Consider the following 16,794-nt stretch of genomic DNA (forward strand, 5'->3'; position numbering starts at 1 on the left):
GTGTTACAGAAACAAAACAAAAAAGTGTCTGGTGTGTTTTCTTTGGCGTTTTTGTTTTGGTTTGGTTTTTTTATTTGTATTTAAAATACAGCCTTAAGGCCATGCAAAAGCCTCACGAGTCAGTCTCTTCAGTCTTCAGTGCATTCTATTTAGCACCTCAGAAGGGAAAGAAGTAATTGTGCTAGTTACAGGTCTTAAGTGCTAACAGAACTTACTCTCGGATAAATTCCACGGCCTTGCACCTCCTTCTGGTCTGAGGGAGAACTTTCCCAGATTAGTCGTGTGTATACGTGCGCAAAATATGCAGATGGAGAGAAAAACCACACCACAGAAGTGCCTTAGTCTGTGTCCTAGACCTTCAAGCAATTTAAAATCATCAGCGGCTAAGCAATGAACTGCCTTACAAAAAGGATGGAAACCATCAATTATATTTGTGTTACACAAAAATCCACAAGTTCTGCAATGATCACTCCAGCTTGTGCTGCCAAGATGCCGGCAAGTTACAATTAGTTAGAATTCTCAAAAAAACCACCAAACAACCGAACCACCATTTTGTGCCTTGAAGGGCATCATTACAGACAAGCTGCCTCCGCTGGCTACGTAGTCGTAAAGCGTGATTTATGTGCTCCCAGACTCAGAGCTGAACTCCTGCCCCTGGGACAAGCTCTCTGTGAGGTGGCAGCTGTGGAATTCTGCAAGTTCATTTCAGTAAAACTCTCCTCCAGTAGTGTTCCTAGGATTACAGCAGTTTTCATAGATCGGTTCTGCTGCTGTCAGTTCCTACAACTGCACTCCCGCGTCCTACAGGTGTTCCTCAGAGATCTCTGAGGAGTTACAGCTCACAAACTACCATACTAGTCGCTTACTCCTCAGTGGTGTCCTTGAGGAATCGGTGGGTCACGGCTCATCAATATGTGGGTGTCACTTGGCCGTATTTACTCAGCTCCCTGGAAGCTGTCGTTGACAAGGACTGGATCAGATTTATAAAGTACATATTTATAAAAGTCATCAAAAGTAGACAATGAACATGTTTAACTGATTGCAATAGAGAAAGCCACGCCCCATGAATGAGACCTTTTAACCCTGTCACCACCATTCTAAAAGGCTTAGTTGGAAACAGTAAAACTTGGGCAGAACACTGGACCTACAACGAGTACTGCACTCCTAATCCAGTACCGTATGTTAGAGCAACTGAAACCAGTTTTTACCTGTGTGAGCAAAACCTTGCCAAGCTCCACGCCTGATCTCCTCCCTCTGCGCACCCGTGCCCTGCCCAAACAAGAGGCACCTACGCCTGTTACAGGCGGCGCTCAGCGAAGGACGCTGCCAACTGCAGCAAAGAAAATCATACAAACAATCTAGGTATGGAAGAGATGTCTTTATTGTGTTTCACTACTGAATTTAAAATCATCCGTGTTGAGGGACTCTCTTTAAAACCACTGAAATTAATTAAATGTAAACAATGACCGTTTTGTGCAATGTCTGCCAACCAACGCATTAAGAACAGAACAGAATGGTCAAATGAGTTCCACAATAATTTGCACAATAGGTTCCTTCTACAAAGCAATTACACAAACATAGTTTAAAAACCGCACGTTCTCATAAAATAAATAATTGAAGACTAAAACAGGATAGAAAATACCAGCAATTTATTTGGGTGGGGGATCCTTAAGTACTTCTCATGTTCACCCATTTCTGCTGTTACTTTTCCCTTTTAAAAAAATACTTTAAAAATTAAATATTTTAGTGATTGCTTTTTCTTATTTGTGAATACTCTGAAAGCAATACAATGATCATAGGATCATTGAACATATCATCATAAAGAATAAAAATTTTTCATTAAAAATTAAACCCAAATCTTAATTATACCTCTCATGCCAGACAGTTCAGAAACAGATCGTAAGTTGGGCTCCTTTGCTTCTCACCTTCCTGTTTCCATTAACATCACTACTATCTTTAGTAATCACACTTGCAAAAATAAATCCTTTGCACCGTCCAGAAATCTGAAATTCACCCTACCCTAAGTTCGTCTCGTCTCTGACAAAATCCGTCCCCTAGAAGGTATCAGTTCGGTCTGTTTCCAGCCTTTTTTAGGGCGCTGTTTTAACATGAAATAGCTAATTCAGGGCGTTAGGTTCAATTACTGTCAATCAGATACGCATAACAAATACTGATTAAATTGCTACGGAAGCAAAAACGCACGTCATGTTTGCTGGTTAGAAACCTAAAGTAGTTTTTTTATTACTATTTTTGTGATGCGAGAACTAAAACCAAGTGATGCTTTATTGATGGTATAGAAGTTTTCCTGTTTCATTAAGCGTATTTTTCAGAAACCTGTCACTGCTGAGTTATTAATGAAAACATTTCAAAGACGGTTCTATTCGTACAACGCTTGCGCACAAGCCTCGGGTCTAACGCGTTGCTTTTTAATGCTGTGCAGTGCCGTTCGTGCCTCCCCTTTTGACATTTTTAAAAAGGCGTTGTCGGTTGTCTTCAAATTTGCGTCTGACCAACTGTTTCAGGCTTAGCGCGCCAAGAGCTGCTCATCAGCCACGGTCTCTCAGTTTGAGAGAAGCTTTTCTGTGGGTTGTGGAATAGAATAGGAAGCAGAACTTCCATCCAATATCCTGGGACCGGATATCCTTGCTACGAGAAGAGAGAAAGACTGCTTCACCTGGAGCACGTACTAGAATGGACTTTTTGATTAATCCAACAAAGGTTACTTCAGAGCAATACAAACACCGAGCCCTGAAATCTTGCTATTTCCCCTCTCGCTTCTTCCCCTCTTAGTCACCAGAGCTCGAAGGTCACCATATGGGTTTTTTCCTCATTCATATTTATGAATTCCAGGAGGCCCTTTTAAACAAATCCAATCAAATCTAATCAAATCTGATTTGATCAGGCAAAGGGACTTCTGGGCTTCCGGACCCTCCTCATTCTATTCCTTTTTTTCATCGATGGTTTTCTTAAAGTATCAAGAGTTTGTTTATATTAATACTTTTTGCAATAAGTGGCACGCAAATGTTAATTGCATTTCTAAATATTTATCTAAATCCTTTGGTAATTTCTGTAAGCAGACATAACAGTATTGGGAATTAAAGGTAGAAAGGAAGTAACAGCCTAACGGTTTACTTTACTAGAAGGAAGGCTGCGCCATTCACTTAGTGACGTACTGAGACCAATTAACCTTACTGCACCTTCTCACTTTCCTTCAAAAGGGTATCAGGGCATCAAGCTGGACACAAGTGTTCTTAGGAGACACTGGTGGAGACTGGTGATCTCTTTCAAGATAGTACTAAATACAACTACTAAAGGAACAACGCTATCATTTCATTTTACAGCAACCAACAGTACATCTTACGTAAGTACGTGGCAAAGCTAATGGACGGATATGTGGATTTATGAGCAAGAACTGCTTTGTTTAGGGGGAAGAGATTCTGTTTTCCTATCAAGAGGTTTCCATCACCTGTCCTTTTCCTAGTTTTCAGTCAAAAAAGAAACCTGCTAAAAGGCTTCTTCTGACACACATCTTATTTTATTACTAAGAGAATTAATTTTTTTAGTTGTGGAAAAGTACACAATTTCAGTAACTGGAATGGAGTTTTCATGCAGCTGTTCACTAGGAAATCTTACTTAAAAGGACTAGCCTGGTATTAAAATCAAAGCACCAATTTTTACCAGTTTGTGGACTACTATAAAACATACACATATTCCAGGGACCCATTTCTAGAACACCAGTTTTATTTCTTCCTCAGGAAAGTCACAACCAAGTTTCATCCCTGTTACTTTCCACCGATACCAACAGACACTGAACCCCTCCTCTCACCCCAGCCCGGCTCCCATCACAGCCACAGCAGTTCACTTCCACCCAGTGACTTCCTTGGTATCAGCGCGACTACTCCTGAAGCCATACAATAAATCTGATTGGGGGAAAAGCAATCCAACCCAAAACTAAAACTCCTTTCCCCTTTTTCTGCCCCAAAGGAAAATCTCCCATGTGTTTTTAGGAGTTGTGTCTAAAAATTTAGGTGTTTTTGCAGTTACGCTGCCTCCTACGCAATTTACCCTAGGTTTGCTCAGTCTATCTAAAATATTCCTCTTTCAGTTGAAGCTATGTCCAAGCTTTCAGAACAAGGCTCCTCATGGTAACCACCCCAACCACAGAAAGAACGTGCTTCTGAAAAACACATTATGGTTCCTTTGCTCCAAGTCTAGCCACCTTAATTTTCAAAAGGATCGCTTAATAACCAATAAATTTGTTAATAAGACCTGGAAAACCCCACCTTATTTTAAAACTCCCTTAATATATACCAATTTATTCTATTTGCATTAAAAAACAGAAGAGTACGTATAATCCAGGTAACCGAGGTAATATATATAAAAATTTATTAGACAACACAATTTAAGTTCTGCATGAGAAAACTACATACCATTTTTGTGAAATCCCTGAACTTGATTTTCATTTTTATGTTTCCAGGCCGAAATGTTGCAAGTTGCGTTTTGACAAAATACTGTACTATGTGGTTTTGCTTTTTGGAAACAGGATTGCTTCTCTGGAGATTTTGCTCTCAGCAACTGATTTTCCTTATGGTTTAAAACAGAATACTCCTAGGTTAATAAGGAAAAGTTAATTTTAAAACCATTTTCATAAAAATTCCCCAAAAGAAACAAGATCCAAACTTGCTATCTGAAAATGTCAAGTTACAATTGCCTCCCATCTCTCCCCTTCTGAAATAAAAGATAATGTTTTCTCTGCACACATCCTTGAGACGTGCTGTCAGCAAGAACCGCCTTTCAGAGGACGCATGCTCTGAATGAGCCAGACCGCATTCTTTCAGCCAGCAACGTCCATGCTTTTTTTCTTTTCATTCCCTGCGGGTTCTCTGTTGCGAGAGTTGAGAGAAGTACTTAATGCCTCCACACTTAAATCCTAATCCAAAATGCAAAGCTGGGCTTAGTCAGGATCTAGCGATCGGAAGACTAGCAGTGGGAGAAGGCAGCTGCACATCGGTGAGTGTCTAGGACAAGTCTGATATTAGACAATTGATTCTGATGAATACATTAATGTGTATAATCCACATCCAACATGGCAACTCTGAGGCAAGACCTCAGAGTAGATGGATATTTTTAGCAGTTAATGATAAAATATCTATCTGTTCTTCCTGTCAGGGCACAGCTAGCCTAATCTTAAATAAGCAGAGCTCAAAATTTGATGTCAATGGCCTGTAAGACACCATCGATCCACTCTTTACCTTGGCAGAGAGGTGGCTATTAGCATGTCAGGTACAGAAGTGCAGCCAGGGCTGAACAGGCTTAATTTGAGTCTTTTTATAATCTGCTACTGCTGGTCAGTACCGTCTCCCCTTCAATGACTGTAACCAATGTAAACAATGACGAGTAGCAGACCATAAACTATGACGTTTGTAAGACCGTAAGACCGTAATTACTACGTGAGAGGATATTACCGTTGCTCTCTCCTCCAAAGAAACTGGCCTTGCCTCCCATTCTCTGGAAGAAGTAGAACTCCTTCCCATCAGTAACAAGGTTAAGAGCTTGGGAGCCTTGCTAGATATGCATTGTCTTTTGTAGTTCAGTTTGTTTTGGTTTTAAGATAGCTCAAAGGGCTTGTAACTGAAAGACTCTAACCAGGAAGTCCCCCACCACGTCAGCCTGCCAGGTAATGTCTAGGAAACTTGAGGATAGTTTATGAAAAGAAGTAGCAGACAGTCTTTCCCCAAAAACATGCTTCTCCACAGGCACACATTTAAAAACTTAATTAAAAAAACCAAGGAGCAAGAACAACAGAAACACAAATAAGACAATAATACATCAGAAGCCATGAGCTTCACAAGTCCCTTTTATGCACATACTTCAGTTTCCTCTGAAACTGCCTTTGTCTTTGTTAAGGAACACGTTCATTTTATTGCCAGCTTACAATACTTGTCCCGCATTGATTCCCTGTTTTCAACATAATACTTGAAATGATGCTACATGCTCTTCTTTATCCCGATAGCCTCTCCCCTCACTCAGGTTCCCTGCAACTGCATAAAATAGGGAATGGATGCTTTGGATGGGAAGCCTATCACTTTTGTATCACAGTTGAACTCCTACCTGTGTTCGAAGAAGCTGAGGTTTATTCTGAAACACGTTAGTATTCGCGTCATTTTCTCTGCAACTGTTTTCAGTCCCCGCAGTATCCATAATGCTGCTTCCACAATTCTGTGTATTATAGCCACTGTCCACCTGAAATCAAGAAGCAAGCCTTTAAAAATGTACTGCAATTTATCACCAACAAACCCCTCAGATTCTCATACCTGATATGATTTGCTTTTGATTAACACAACTTAATCCAACAAACCAACTACCAACAGTTAATAACAAAAGCAAATTGTAAACAGGTCTGTCAGAATTAGTTTGGATCAAGTTAAACACATCACTGTACATAGTAACAAAAAATCATTTATAATCACTATGCTTGCTCCACTGAGAGAGGAAAAAGTGGGCAAGGGGGAAGGAATAAAAGCCACACCACCCCCTACATGCCACATCCGATACAAGAAAAGAGACGATTACTTCCCTAACAGCATACATACTAAAAGTTAGTATGTCGAGCTCAGTTTTACAAAGAAGCAGCAATAAAAGATTTTTGTTTTTACCTGAATGCTACTGTTGTCACAAGGAATTGCGCTGCTTTCTGCAAGAGGTGACATGCACATGCGAGAGTTTTCAATACTGAAAGTAATCCCTGTCATAAAGCTGGCCATTGGTGCATTGCTATTGCCAATCGTTTCTTTTATCCAAGTGTTTTCCTCTGACACTTCAGCTGCATCAGCCATATCTACGGTATTATTTTCCTTTGAGCCTTCTATATCCTGAAAGGGCAACAACCTTTGATGACAGGCTTCCGAGTGATCTGGTGCAATAGACACAGTTGCTACCACAAGATGTGTACCATGTGCAAAAGTATCACCGTCTTGCTGACGTAAGTTTATTCCGTTATCCATTTCTGGGAACCGAGCTTCTGCTGGAGAAACATTTTCCTTGTCTTCCTCATCCTCACCATGATTTTCAACTGCAATTGGTATTCTAATGACAGAAGTCTGATACTGGGCAGTTCCTCTACATGCTCCAAGCCTCATAGGAGAGCAATTTTTAATTGGAGAACAACCATCTATATAAGGACTTCTTGTACTTGGGGGTGTCATTCGATTTGAGGAAGAAGGAATATCTGGAGAACGAAATGTAAATTTTCTTTGGTCTGTCCACGGAAGGAGGGGGGGGGGGGGGGGGGAGAGAGAGGAAACAAACACCAAGAAGAACAAAGTTGTTATATTAGATATCAGATGGAGTTAATGTCATCATCCTCAAAACCCTACAGTCCTTCAAATAATTATAACCAACTACATATTATTTCACTGAGCACTGCCTCCCGGCTTCCAAGGGGGAGTTTTAAACTATCATGGTAAAGGCAATTTTCTATCTCATTTTTACCACCAGATTTGTTTCCTATAACATAGTTTACTGGATCAGAGGCCCTGCAGTTTCAAATGGCAATACCACACATTGTTCACAGAAAAGATATATGAAGGCTGGTTCTGTGGCTTTTTTTTTCTGAAGAAAAAAAAAAGTAATTACACATATTCTACAGGCATTTAAAAAATTTGGGCTAGCAATAAAATTTTGAAGAAAATCAAACCTATGCAATCTCCATATATAACAGTGTTGAAACACCACAAGGCTCATCAGAGCAGTCACGTATAAACGTGGCATTAGGCCTTTACAAAGGACAAAACATAAAATACTGTCATTTTCTAGAGCAAACAGGACTCAAAATGTTCGTGATTTCTTTACTAGTCAGTTTCATTTCCAATAATCTTGACAATCACATAATTTGCAAACTAAAGCTAAATGTTCTTCGTCCAATTACAATGCTTCAGGTTGGGCCAAATAAGAATTGTGACCTGACTTAGTTTAGGCATATGGCTTTAAACCCCCGCCCCCACTAGATTAATCCTTTAAATTTTTTTCACTCCTATTAAGGTCCCAATTCCTTCTTCTAAAAGATTTTCCTTAGTTGATTTTTTGCAAGCAGATACACTTCACTGTTTCACATCATTAAGATACTTCACTGCTAAGCAGTAAGCCTGTCATACAGGAGGGGACTGCTGGTCTACCAAGCACAGCGGCTTGTCTCCAAACAAAGAAGTAACACAAAGAATGCAGCAGTTTTTATCATCTAAATACATAATTCAAGACAGACTAATACATGTACAATTAAACCATACCTGACAGTGGCGTCTTTCTTATGTGAAAAGCAATTGGTGAAAAACTAGGAGAACCATTATGTGCAGGAGACCTGTCTGGAAACGTGGGACTGGTTATACTTCCGAGACTATAAGCCCTTGTTCCTCCCTGAATAGGACTTGATGAAAACTGACCCTTCAGTTAAAGAAAAACAAAAGAAAGCAGTGCATATTTTCATAATGTAAACTTTGACTAATATGGGAGCACTGACAAAACTAATCCTATACAACTGTACATGGACAATCTCTATCATTAGTTTAGTTTAAATATTCTAGTTGCAACTTTTCACTTGGACTTTATGCCTCGACATAGGAAAAGAGGTATGGACTCAAACTGTCACGTAATACCAGCCAAGACTGTAATACCCATTATATTTAAGAACTATGATAAGCCTAAGCAGGGAATTAATGCCATCTGTGTATACAGTCAAGTATTTAATCGCAATTTCTTACTTGTAACAATGCAGATGAAAGCCAGCCAGTATTTATATTTTAATGAAATCCGTACTATCGGAATTATTTAACTCAGGAGCAAAAAAAATACTTTTCCTTAAGAAAAAAAACAGTGGTTGTGATCTTGTTTACGAGTATGCTTCAAAAAGAAAAGTCACTTCTAGCAGTATAATTATGTTGTAGGAATTCTTCACTAGGTTACCATAGCAAGGACCTTATTTTTTTTAAGCCACACTCTTGCTGGGGTACCTTCCCTCCCCCGTTCACTTCAGCCACCAGATAAATGAAACAACACCACCTAAACCAGTTTAGCTGTGCTATGTCCACCTGGGAATAAAATTCATCTTGCTTAATTTAAAAAACAGACATTATGTTCTGTGTTCTAATAAATGTCTCGTTGTCTGAAGTCTGTGGTCAATGGAAAAGAAAAAAAGCATATTTAGCACTGCATTCAAAGATCCACAAGGCATTTCTTCCACCATAAATGAGTTTATGAGCTATAAGGGAAATAATTATATCACCTGTTCATATCAACTAGTATTTCAGACAGCAGTTCATGGATTTAAACAGGCCCTTTTCTTGTATACACATTTTATGAAAAAAAAAAATAAATAATTGTTTCAACAAGCTTTCAGCAAGTCGTGTATATGTATGAATCCCTATTTCCTTTTCATAACATAAAATTAAAGCATAATTCCTTCTATACAAAAGAGTAGCAGCACAGCATAATAATTTGATATAATAAAGAGCTAGTAATATATTCTTTCAAGACTTGTTTTTTTCACATAAATTTTTTGACATTGGAATTTTAAAAAACCTAACAAACATCTTTGATCTAATACCTACTCTCTCATAAAGCAGTTGTAGCTTATTAAAAACACGGTTGTTCATCTCATGAAGTCTGTTAGAACAGAGAATCAGTACAGTAGCCTACTCTAAGAACTACTCTTGTGCCAGCTAAGTCACATCCCATCCAGCCCCCAAAAGAGGCTACTTACTGAACTAGATGTTTCAAGAGGGCTTCTGCACCGGACTGGAGATATGTCAATTGAACAGAGCACTCCAAGTGGCTGACTACCGCACGGACTATGCAGAGAAGGGGACAAACACTCAGATACACTTCCATTTTCTTCTAAAAACAACTTTCTTCTGAGTGATGAAGAGCTCAGATTTTCCTGAGACTGATCGGCAAATTCATCAGTTCTAAAATATTCACCTGGAAACATGGAGAAGTCATTTCCAAAAAGAATGCAAGAAAAAAAAAAATCTTTTACTACAGGGACATATATAACTAAATTAATTCCTTGCAGTATTCGTAAATTTGATTAAATGTTTTAATCTAATTTAGGCACCTATCCCAAAGGATCACCTGTTGCCATTAAAAAAAGTGCTCTGTCTATCAAGATTCTACTTCTGCCTACCATCCTTTAATACTAAAGCCTGCATTTAAAAGCAAAACAAACTAACATTGGCTAGCATCTACTTACTGGCCTTTTCCCAAAACTGTATTATTCTTCACATTTGAGTTGTGAAAAGGGGTTGTTATACCACCCAAGCAAAACTAGACCCTTTTTCAGGTCTCGCATATGCTTGGATGTATCACGATGACCATCAAAAGGCAAACCAGATTCAACTCAAAGTCAAAGCAGTGACCCGTTTACAGTAGAAGAGCATACAGATGTTAAAGACCCATTAAAATATGCTGCCACTTACAAGATCATTTTAGTTTTTTGCTCTTGCTCTATTCTAATTGGATATTTCTTGTAGAAAATATTTTTCATTAATTCAGGAACTATGCATTCATTGAAACATTTGTTAAGATGAAACACAAAAGCAGGAAGATAGTTCTGTTTTTCTGTTTTAATTTTTATGACCCACAATCAGGGTTGTGAACTTCAATACCAGGATAGGAGCGTGCAGCCATAAACCTCTGAGCTGACCGTACCCACTATTCCCACATATGAGCTGTATGAACAGGCCTTTCCAGCCCCCTTGCCTGAGAAGCTGGCAGCAATTACTTGACATAGCAGCTATAATCAGACAGTTAATTTAGGCTCTTCTCTCCCCGCTCAGCGGTCATGGTCTTTTTGCCACCACACTTGTCACCACCATGGCTTCAGTTAAAGGCACAGAAAGACAGCGTAGCTTTAGCCAAGGCAAGGTTGGGCTATGAGCCTCATGGCCAGCAATATGCAAGTCGAACAGCTCTGCTAAGTTAAATAACTTTGGGCGAGGCAAGGGGGCATCTACTGCTGACTGCCCACCTCTTACACATTCAGAATTGTCCTCCATACGCCTCCTCTTTTATCTTTATGTCTACACTCAAATCATATAATTTAAGTCAAATGTCCCATGCAACACACAGGAACTGTCTATTTAGAACACACACTTAAAACTTTCATTCTTACATTAGTTTCTCAACATTTCATAAGATAAAAATCATAATTAAATTTAGGTTTTACATGACGTACCTAGTATTTTCTCTAAATTAAAATCCACTGGCAAAGACAGTACTGTCTGACAAGCAGCTGCAATGAATAACACCAACAAAATTAGCTTGCAGTGACCTTTTACTAAAACCATAGAAAGAAAAATTCACTTTCAAATTGCATTGCAATTGAGCTATTTAAGTTACAGTTGCAATAATAAAAAGTGTTAATTAAAGCTAGGATTCTGATTTGATAACACTACATGCAGCACACTCAGGCCTGGAGATGAAAAAACAAGGATTGTAACATAAAAGCCCCAAGAAAGGCATTCTTAAGTAAGAAGAGAGGTCTCTGACTAAAGGAAGGATTCAAAAGGAAATGGGAGAAAGATTACCAAAACACCCTGGGGAAAAAACACTATCTAAAATAAAATAGTTTAAAAGATGTGTTAAGATTTCTACTCTGTCTTTGGCAGAGAAAATAATCAAGATAATCTAACCCAAAATGATCCAGCCCATTAAAGGTTTCTTGAAACTCGAATTTACCCATAAACCTGAGGCTTATATTCACTTTTTAATTCAGAAAAAGTGCATACATTGAGTTGGAAAAAATGCACTCTACAGTCTACAAAAGACTTCAGTTTTTACTTCTGAAAAAAAATGAAAGAGTATAATAGAATTACATTACTATGAGAAAAGGGTATTAAAATTAATAGCACCATACCCTTCAAGAAAAACTACTTCTACAGGAATATTAACCAAAAAATCATTCCCTTTTGAAATTAAATAGCCATTAAAAAATTGATTATTTCACTTCAGAAAAAGCCTGTAATGTCAGTCATTGCCTTTTACCCACCATTGCTTTTCCCAGTCTGCAAAGTTAGCTGTCTTCCAATTGGAGAAATGTTATTTAGATCTATGGCTGTAAAACAGATAAGAACTTAAATTTAAGCATGCATTGCCTATGGAATTTTGAAATCTAGCAGCAGTAAGTTAGAATGTTTAATAAAACTGAACAAAATTTTTGGATCAAAGTTTGGAAGAGATCAGAAAGGAGTACTGAAGAAAGGTTACCATTATAGCTGATAAGAGAATTTCAACACCTTTCTATTCAAAAAAAGCTTAGTGAATCAGCATCACCTTTGCCCAGATCTTTGTCTCCTGCAGCCTCCTCTACATTACAGAGATTGAAACCAAATTCAGTTTATGCTTAGCCAAACATGCTGTTTTCAAAGTAAAACACTGCCAGAAAATCATGCAGTCTGACCTGAAGACAAAGATGAAGGATCTAACACTCCACTCTTCATACGGCTAAGGAATGCATTAGACCATTTTCTTTCACCACTCACCTTCCCAAGTCTAGGACTGTGGCTCTGCCCAAGAAGTAACGATCGTACAACTGACAATTAAAAATACACTACCCACAAGCTGCATCTCCTTGATAAAAATATTTTACCAGTTTAGCCTCTTCCAAATCTTGCAAATATCCCCAAATACTTATTTGAGAATTTCCTAACAAACACTACTGAATGCAAACAACACTTTATAGCTGACATTTGTCCAGATTGTAATCCATTTCCTTTGTATTCTGTTGGTTATATAAAAACTTTAATAATGGCATTAATAATTAATAATGGTGTAAATGAAATAAATTTAGAAAACCCACAACCCTACGTACAGTGATAGTCAGCTAGTGGGACATTAAGAGGACAACAGGAATTAATGTAGCAAGTAAGTGTAGAAAAATATGGAACTCATTTCCCATATATTTGTATTGGCAGGAAAGCAGTCAGAATAAGTCAGACATGCAGACATTAGAAGAAAAGACATCAGAAGACTTGGCTATTATCAGTACTGACGCAGCAAAGTTCAGTGTGTAAATTAGACTGCTTGCAGACAGGTTATAAAATGAAAAAGATTTAAGAACAGGAACCAAAATAAGAAAAATGAAAAATTATATAAGATTCTAGATTAATAAATTATTTTTAAACAAAGAAAGCACTTGGAGAGAACTGCTAAAAAGCTATCAGTTCTGCCATCTTTTATCTTGGTTCTTAAAATTTTAATTGAAGTTGAAAAAAAAAAACAATGCTTGATAATTTATCCAAAAACTAGATAATTTTGGGTGGGCACACAAAAGCAACTTACATTTAGTTGAATTAAACTGAGAAACTTGCTTGCCTTGATGTTCAGTCCAAGGAGAAGGAACTATGAGACTTTTCGTGAAAAACTAGAGCAGAACAGAAAGAAACCATCTAAGCATTTTTAAATATTGGAGACTCACATTTTTCTTGTTCAGGGTACTGACCTAAATTTAAGTCATACCTTTTGCTACTCACAGATCTATACTTTAAGAATTTTAACTCTTCCTTCCCCCATACCTATAGTTATCCCTTCTATCCAAAATATATTTCATTATTTAAGGCCCAGAAAGGTTAAAGAAAAACAGTTTGAAGACGACCCCCAAGTTCTTTTTTGACTTGTACCACCTCAGATCTTTCAAGTCTGCAGAGTGAAAATTGTACAGAAGTTTCATTTAACACTCATTACTCTTCTAAAAGTTTGAACTGTCTCCGCCATCCCTAATGCAGAGTAGTTTAAGATAATTCTTTTCCAATTTTCAGTTTGTTAAATTGTTGTATTTTAACAATTGAGCTGTTTCACAGAAGTGCTAGAGATGCTGCATTAACAGTAGAAGTTGACGGACAAGGCTTTCTGGCAATATTATTAGTGTATTTGGCTAAACTGGTCAGCAGTGAAACATTTATGAGTACTGGCATTCAGTCTGTTCCTTTGAACTGGAAACTACATCTACTGCCACAGTTGCACTCTAGAACACCCTGGTGCTGAGGAGTTGAACACTATTACATAGCTTCAAAAAATATAGGGCAAATCCTGTTCTCACAATAAAAGCAAGGCTCAAAGCAAATGAAAAAACCCCTCAGCTTGAAACACCCCAACTTTTAAAGGCATAATTTTTATCAGGTTTCAAGCTGCTCAACTGTGTAATCCATTAGCTTACACCTCACAAAGACGAAATACCCCTTTTTAATGCAGATTTAGAACAGTATCTTCACTGTAGGTCAACTACATAGCACCTTTCTGGGGCCATAAAATGTATTTTTGTTTATAGGGACAGAAACTGATAACAGCACGATACAATATAATAAAGTCAATAACACTAAGGAAGGCTTGCTTATCAGAGCCTTATTTTATTTTATTGAATTGAAATAACACTGAAGATTTGAAACACTGTTTTTCCTTGCCTCTGCTAGATAAATGGGTAGTAAAAAAAGACAAATGGGCAGAAATAATTACAAGCTACCAGAAGAAACTCTTGCCTCCAACTAAGCAGACTTTGGAAGAGACAAAAGAAGTCACCAAGGTGCTATATTTTTAAAAGGCAATAAACTAAGCTACCTAACAAGATCAGTTACTGTAAAACTCCAAATAATCATTATTTTTAACCTTAAATTAACTATTTGTTTGTTTGCTTACAGCCACATTCCCACTAGCCAAGCGACATGAAAGAAACAATCTGCTGGTTTGACCTACAGGTGTGTGAAAGAAGATGGGAAGAAAAAGACTGTGTGGATTCTACCTACAACTGCAAGAGATAAGGACACAAAATTACTTTCTTACTGACCAGTAAAATATAATCGGCTTCTGAGTTTTGAAATCCTGTAATAGACATGGATCTTTTTTGTAGGTATGTAGCTAAAACAAATCAATACTTGGTAGTATAGAAAGTTTTATTACCTCCTCAATGGCTCTTTGCCTTCTATCTTCTGTCTCCTTATCAATTCTAAGTAACAAATGAAAAACAACTCAATTATCAAAGCCATCACATAATTGGAAAAAACCCCAGTAAAGTCCAACCATGTAATCTTTTATAGATGCTTAAGAGAAATGTTACAAATGAAATTGCACTAAACCCTAAGCCTCATGATGTTTTACTGTTCTGTGCAATAAACTATAAATTCGGAAATATAAACACACTTCTTGGCTACTTTAGTTCATTTGAAAAAAGATCTGTACCATTTATAAGTACATACTTGCAAATCTTCTATTTACTCCTTGTATCAGCAAATATTTTTATCTGGACAAAAACTGAATCATAACTGATCTTCCAAAATAATACACATAGTTAAGTTGAACTTGTCATATGAATAGATTTTACTATTGAAGTTGCCATGAGATTAGGCTTACAAAGAATCTCACTATAAAATCAAGCAGAATAAAAAAAGCTCAGCTGTAAGGAACAAAACACAACAGAAGATACTCCTGGAATGTTTGTACACTCAAATTCCTGACACAGCCCACTTTCCCAGCACAGAGTTCCCCCTTTCAAATAGCTTGTCTGCCATATTTTCTTCAGCTCAGGACACAATATCATATTTCAGTTGGAATCAATTAACACATTCCCATATGCAGCTTTAACCTAGATTTTTAAAAAACATCATAGTTACTTCAGCCATCTTCAAATGACGTGTGAGATTCTACATTTATACTTCCTTTAACGGTCAACCTTCAAGTCTCACTTTCAGTTACTACTACGTAATTTATGAGCTCAAAAAAATTTTACAATGAATATTCATCGACTTAGGTGAATCACGTAATACTTTCATACACAGTTAGTATACCTGAATTACTCTTGAATAATTTCAGAGATCAGTCAGACAACAGACATTAGTAGCCACACAAACACCTGTAGACATCCCTAATATGTACATTAAACTTTCCCTCACAGCGTTCTTTCTTTGATGTCAATCAGACTTTTAAGGAATCGGCAATACTTGGACATGCCATCTTCAACTATGTCTGCCTAGATGATGTTAAAGTGACAGTTCTATGAAGACACTTGCATAAAATTCAATTATTGTACCAAAAAAATAAGCATACAATCATTAGTGGATCACAAGTAATAAGCATCTTTACAAACCAGACACAGGGATACAAGGAGAAACAGGGGAGCTGGGAAAATAGCCCCCACTAAAAGTTCCGGTTAGTGCTGAATTTTTATTTAGTGCATAACTCCAGGAAAATAACAAAGTGAAAATGTCATATGTATTTAAGAAGAATAAACCAAGCCAGTCTTGTATGCAACTTCAAGCAACAGCGTGCTTGCATCTGTGACACACATTATGTAAGGTGCAGTACAGATTTTATTTTTTCTTTTTAATACTTACCATATAATAGCATAGCATTCAATTTAGAAACATTCAATTTCTACCAGTAGAAATAAAAAAGGAAGAGGGGAGTTTGTGGACAAGACTGTGTCACTGTGTCTGCTCAGTTACTGACAGACTATTAGTCACTAATACTGCCAGACAAAAGTTCTCCTAATCATTTTATAAGCAGTGCGATAAGCACACAGACAATGCTCAGTTTATGGAAACAGTAATACTGCACAAAATCAAGTATACACGTGATACACACTCAGGCTTTGCAAAGCGCTCATGAGCTTTTACACTGTTCTGCTACCCAAACTGTTTTCATTACGTAATGGAGAATCGTTTGAAATATTTATACACCAAATTTCTTATGTTTGTGGTTCTTTGTAACTAACTGAGAAAATAACTTGTTAACATGCATTATTAAAACGGAGTA

At 37.5% G+C, this 16,794-nt stretch overlaps 1 protein-coding gene across 9 annotated transcripts in view; it reads right to left on the reverse strand.

The window, feature by feature from the left end:
• BORA (BORA aurora kinase A activator) overlaps positions 1-16,794 on the reverse strand; it is a 38,602-nt gene that overhangs the window by 17,611 nt on the left and 4,197 nt on the right. For 4 of the 9 annotated variants that reach the window (XM_064440759.1, XM_064440752.1, XM_064440753.1 and 1 more), the window contains 10 exons: positions 14,944-14,989; positions 13,333-13,414; positions 12,041-12,106; positions 11,228-11,284; positions 9,755-9,972; positions 8,286-8,439; positions 6,657-7,258; positions 6,112-6,243; positions 4,431-4,608; positions 26-2,646 (listed from right to left, as the gene is read on the reverse strand). In XM_064440759.1, the coding sequence (XP_064296829.1) occupies positions 2,561-2,646; positions 4,431-4,608; positions 6,112-6,243; positions 6,657-7,258; positions 8,286-8,439; positions 9,755-9,972; positions 11,228-11,284; positions 12,041-12,106; positions 13,333-13,414; positions 14,944-14,989 (1,621 nt within the window). In that variant the 3' untranslated portion in view covers positions 26-2,560. Of the gene's footprint in view, positions 1-25; positions 2,647-4,430; positions 4,609-6,111; positions 6,244-6,656; positions 7,259-8,285; positions 8,440-9,754; positions 9,973-11,227; positions 11,285-12,040; positions 12,107-13,332; positions 13,415-14,943; positions 14,990-16,794 lie in introns of those variants that run through there. The other 5 variants (XM_064440756.1, XM_064440755.1, XM_064440754.1 and 2 more) reach the window with 5 other exon arrangements.

The sequence above is a fragment of the Phalacrocorax carbo genome, chromosome 1 (genome assembly GCF_963921805.1).
Source record: "Phalacrocorax carbo chromosome 1, bPhaCar2.1, whole genome shotgun sequence".
NCBI lineage: Eukaryota > Metazoa > Chordata > Aves > Suliformes > Phalacrocoracidae > Phalacrocorax > Phalacrocorax carbo.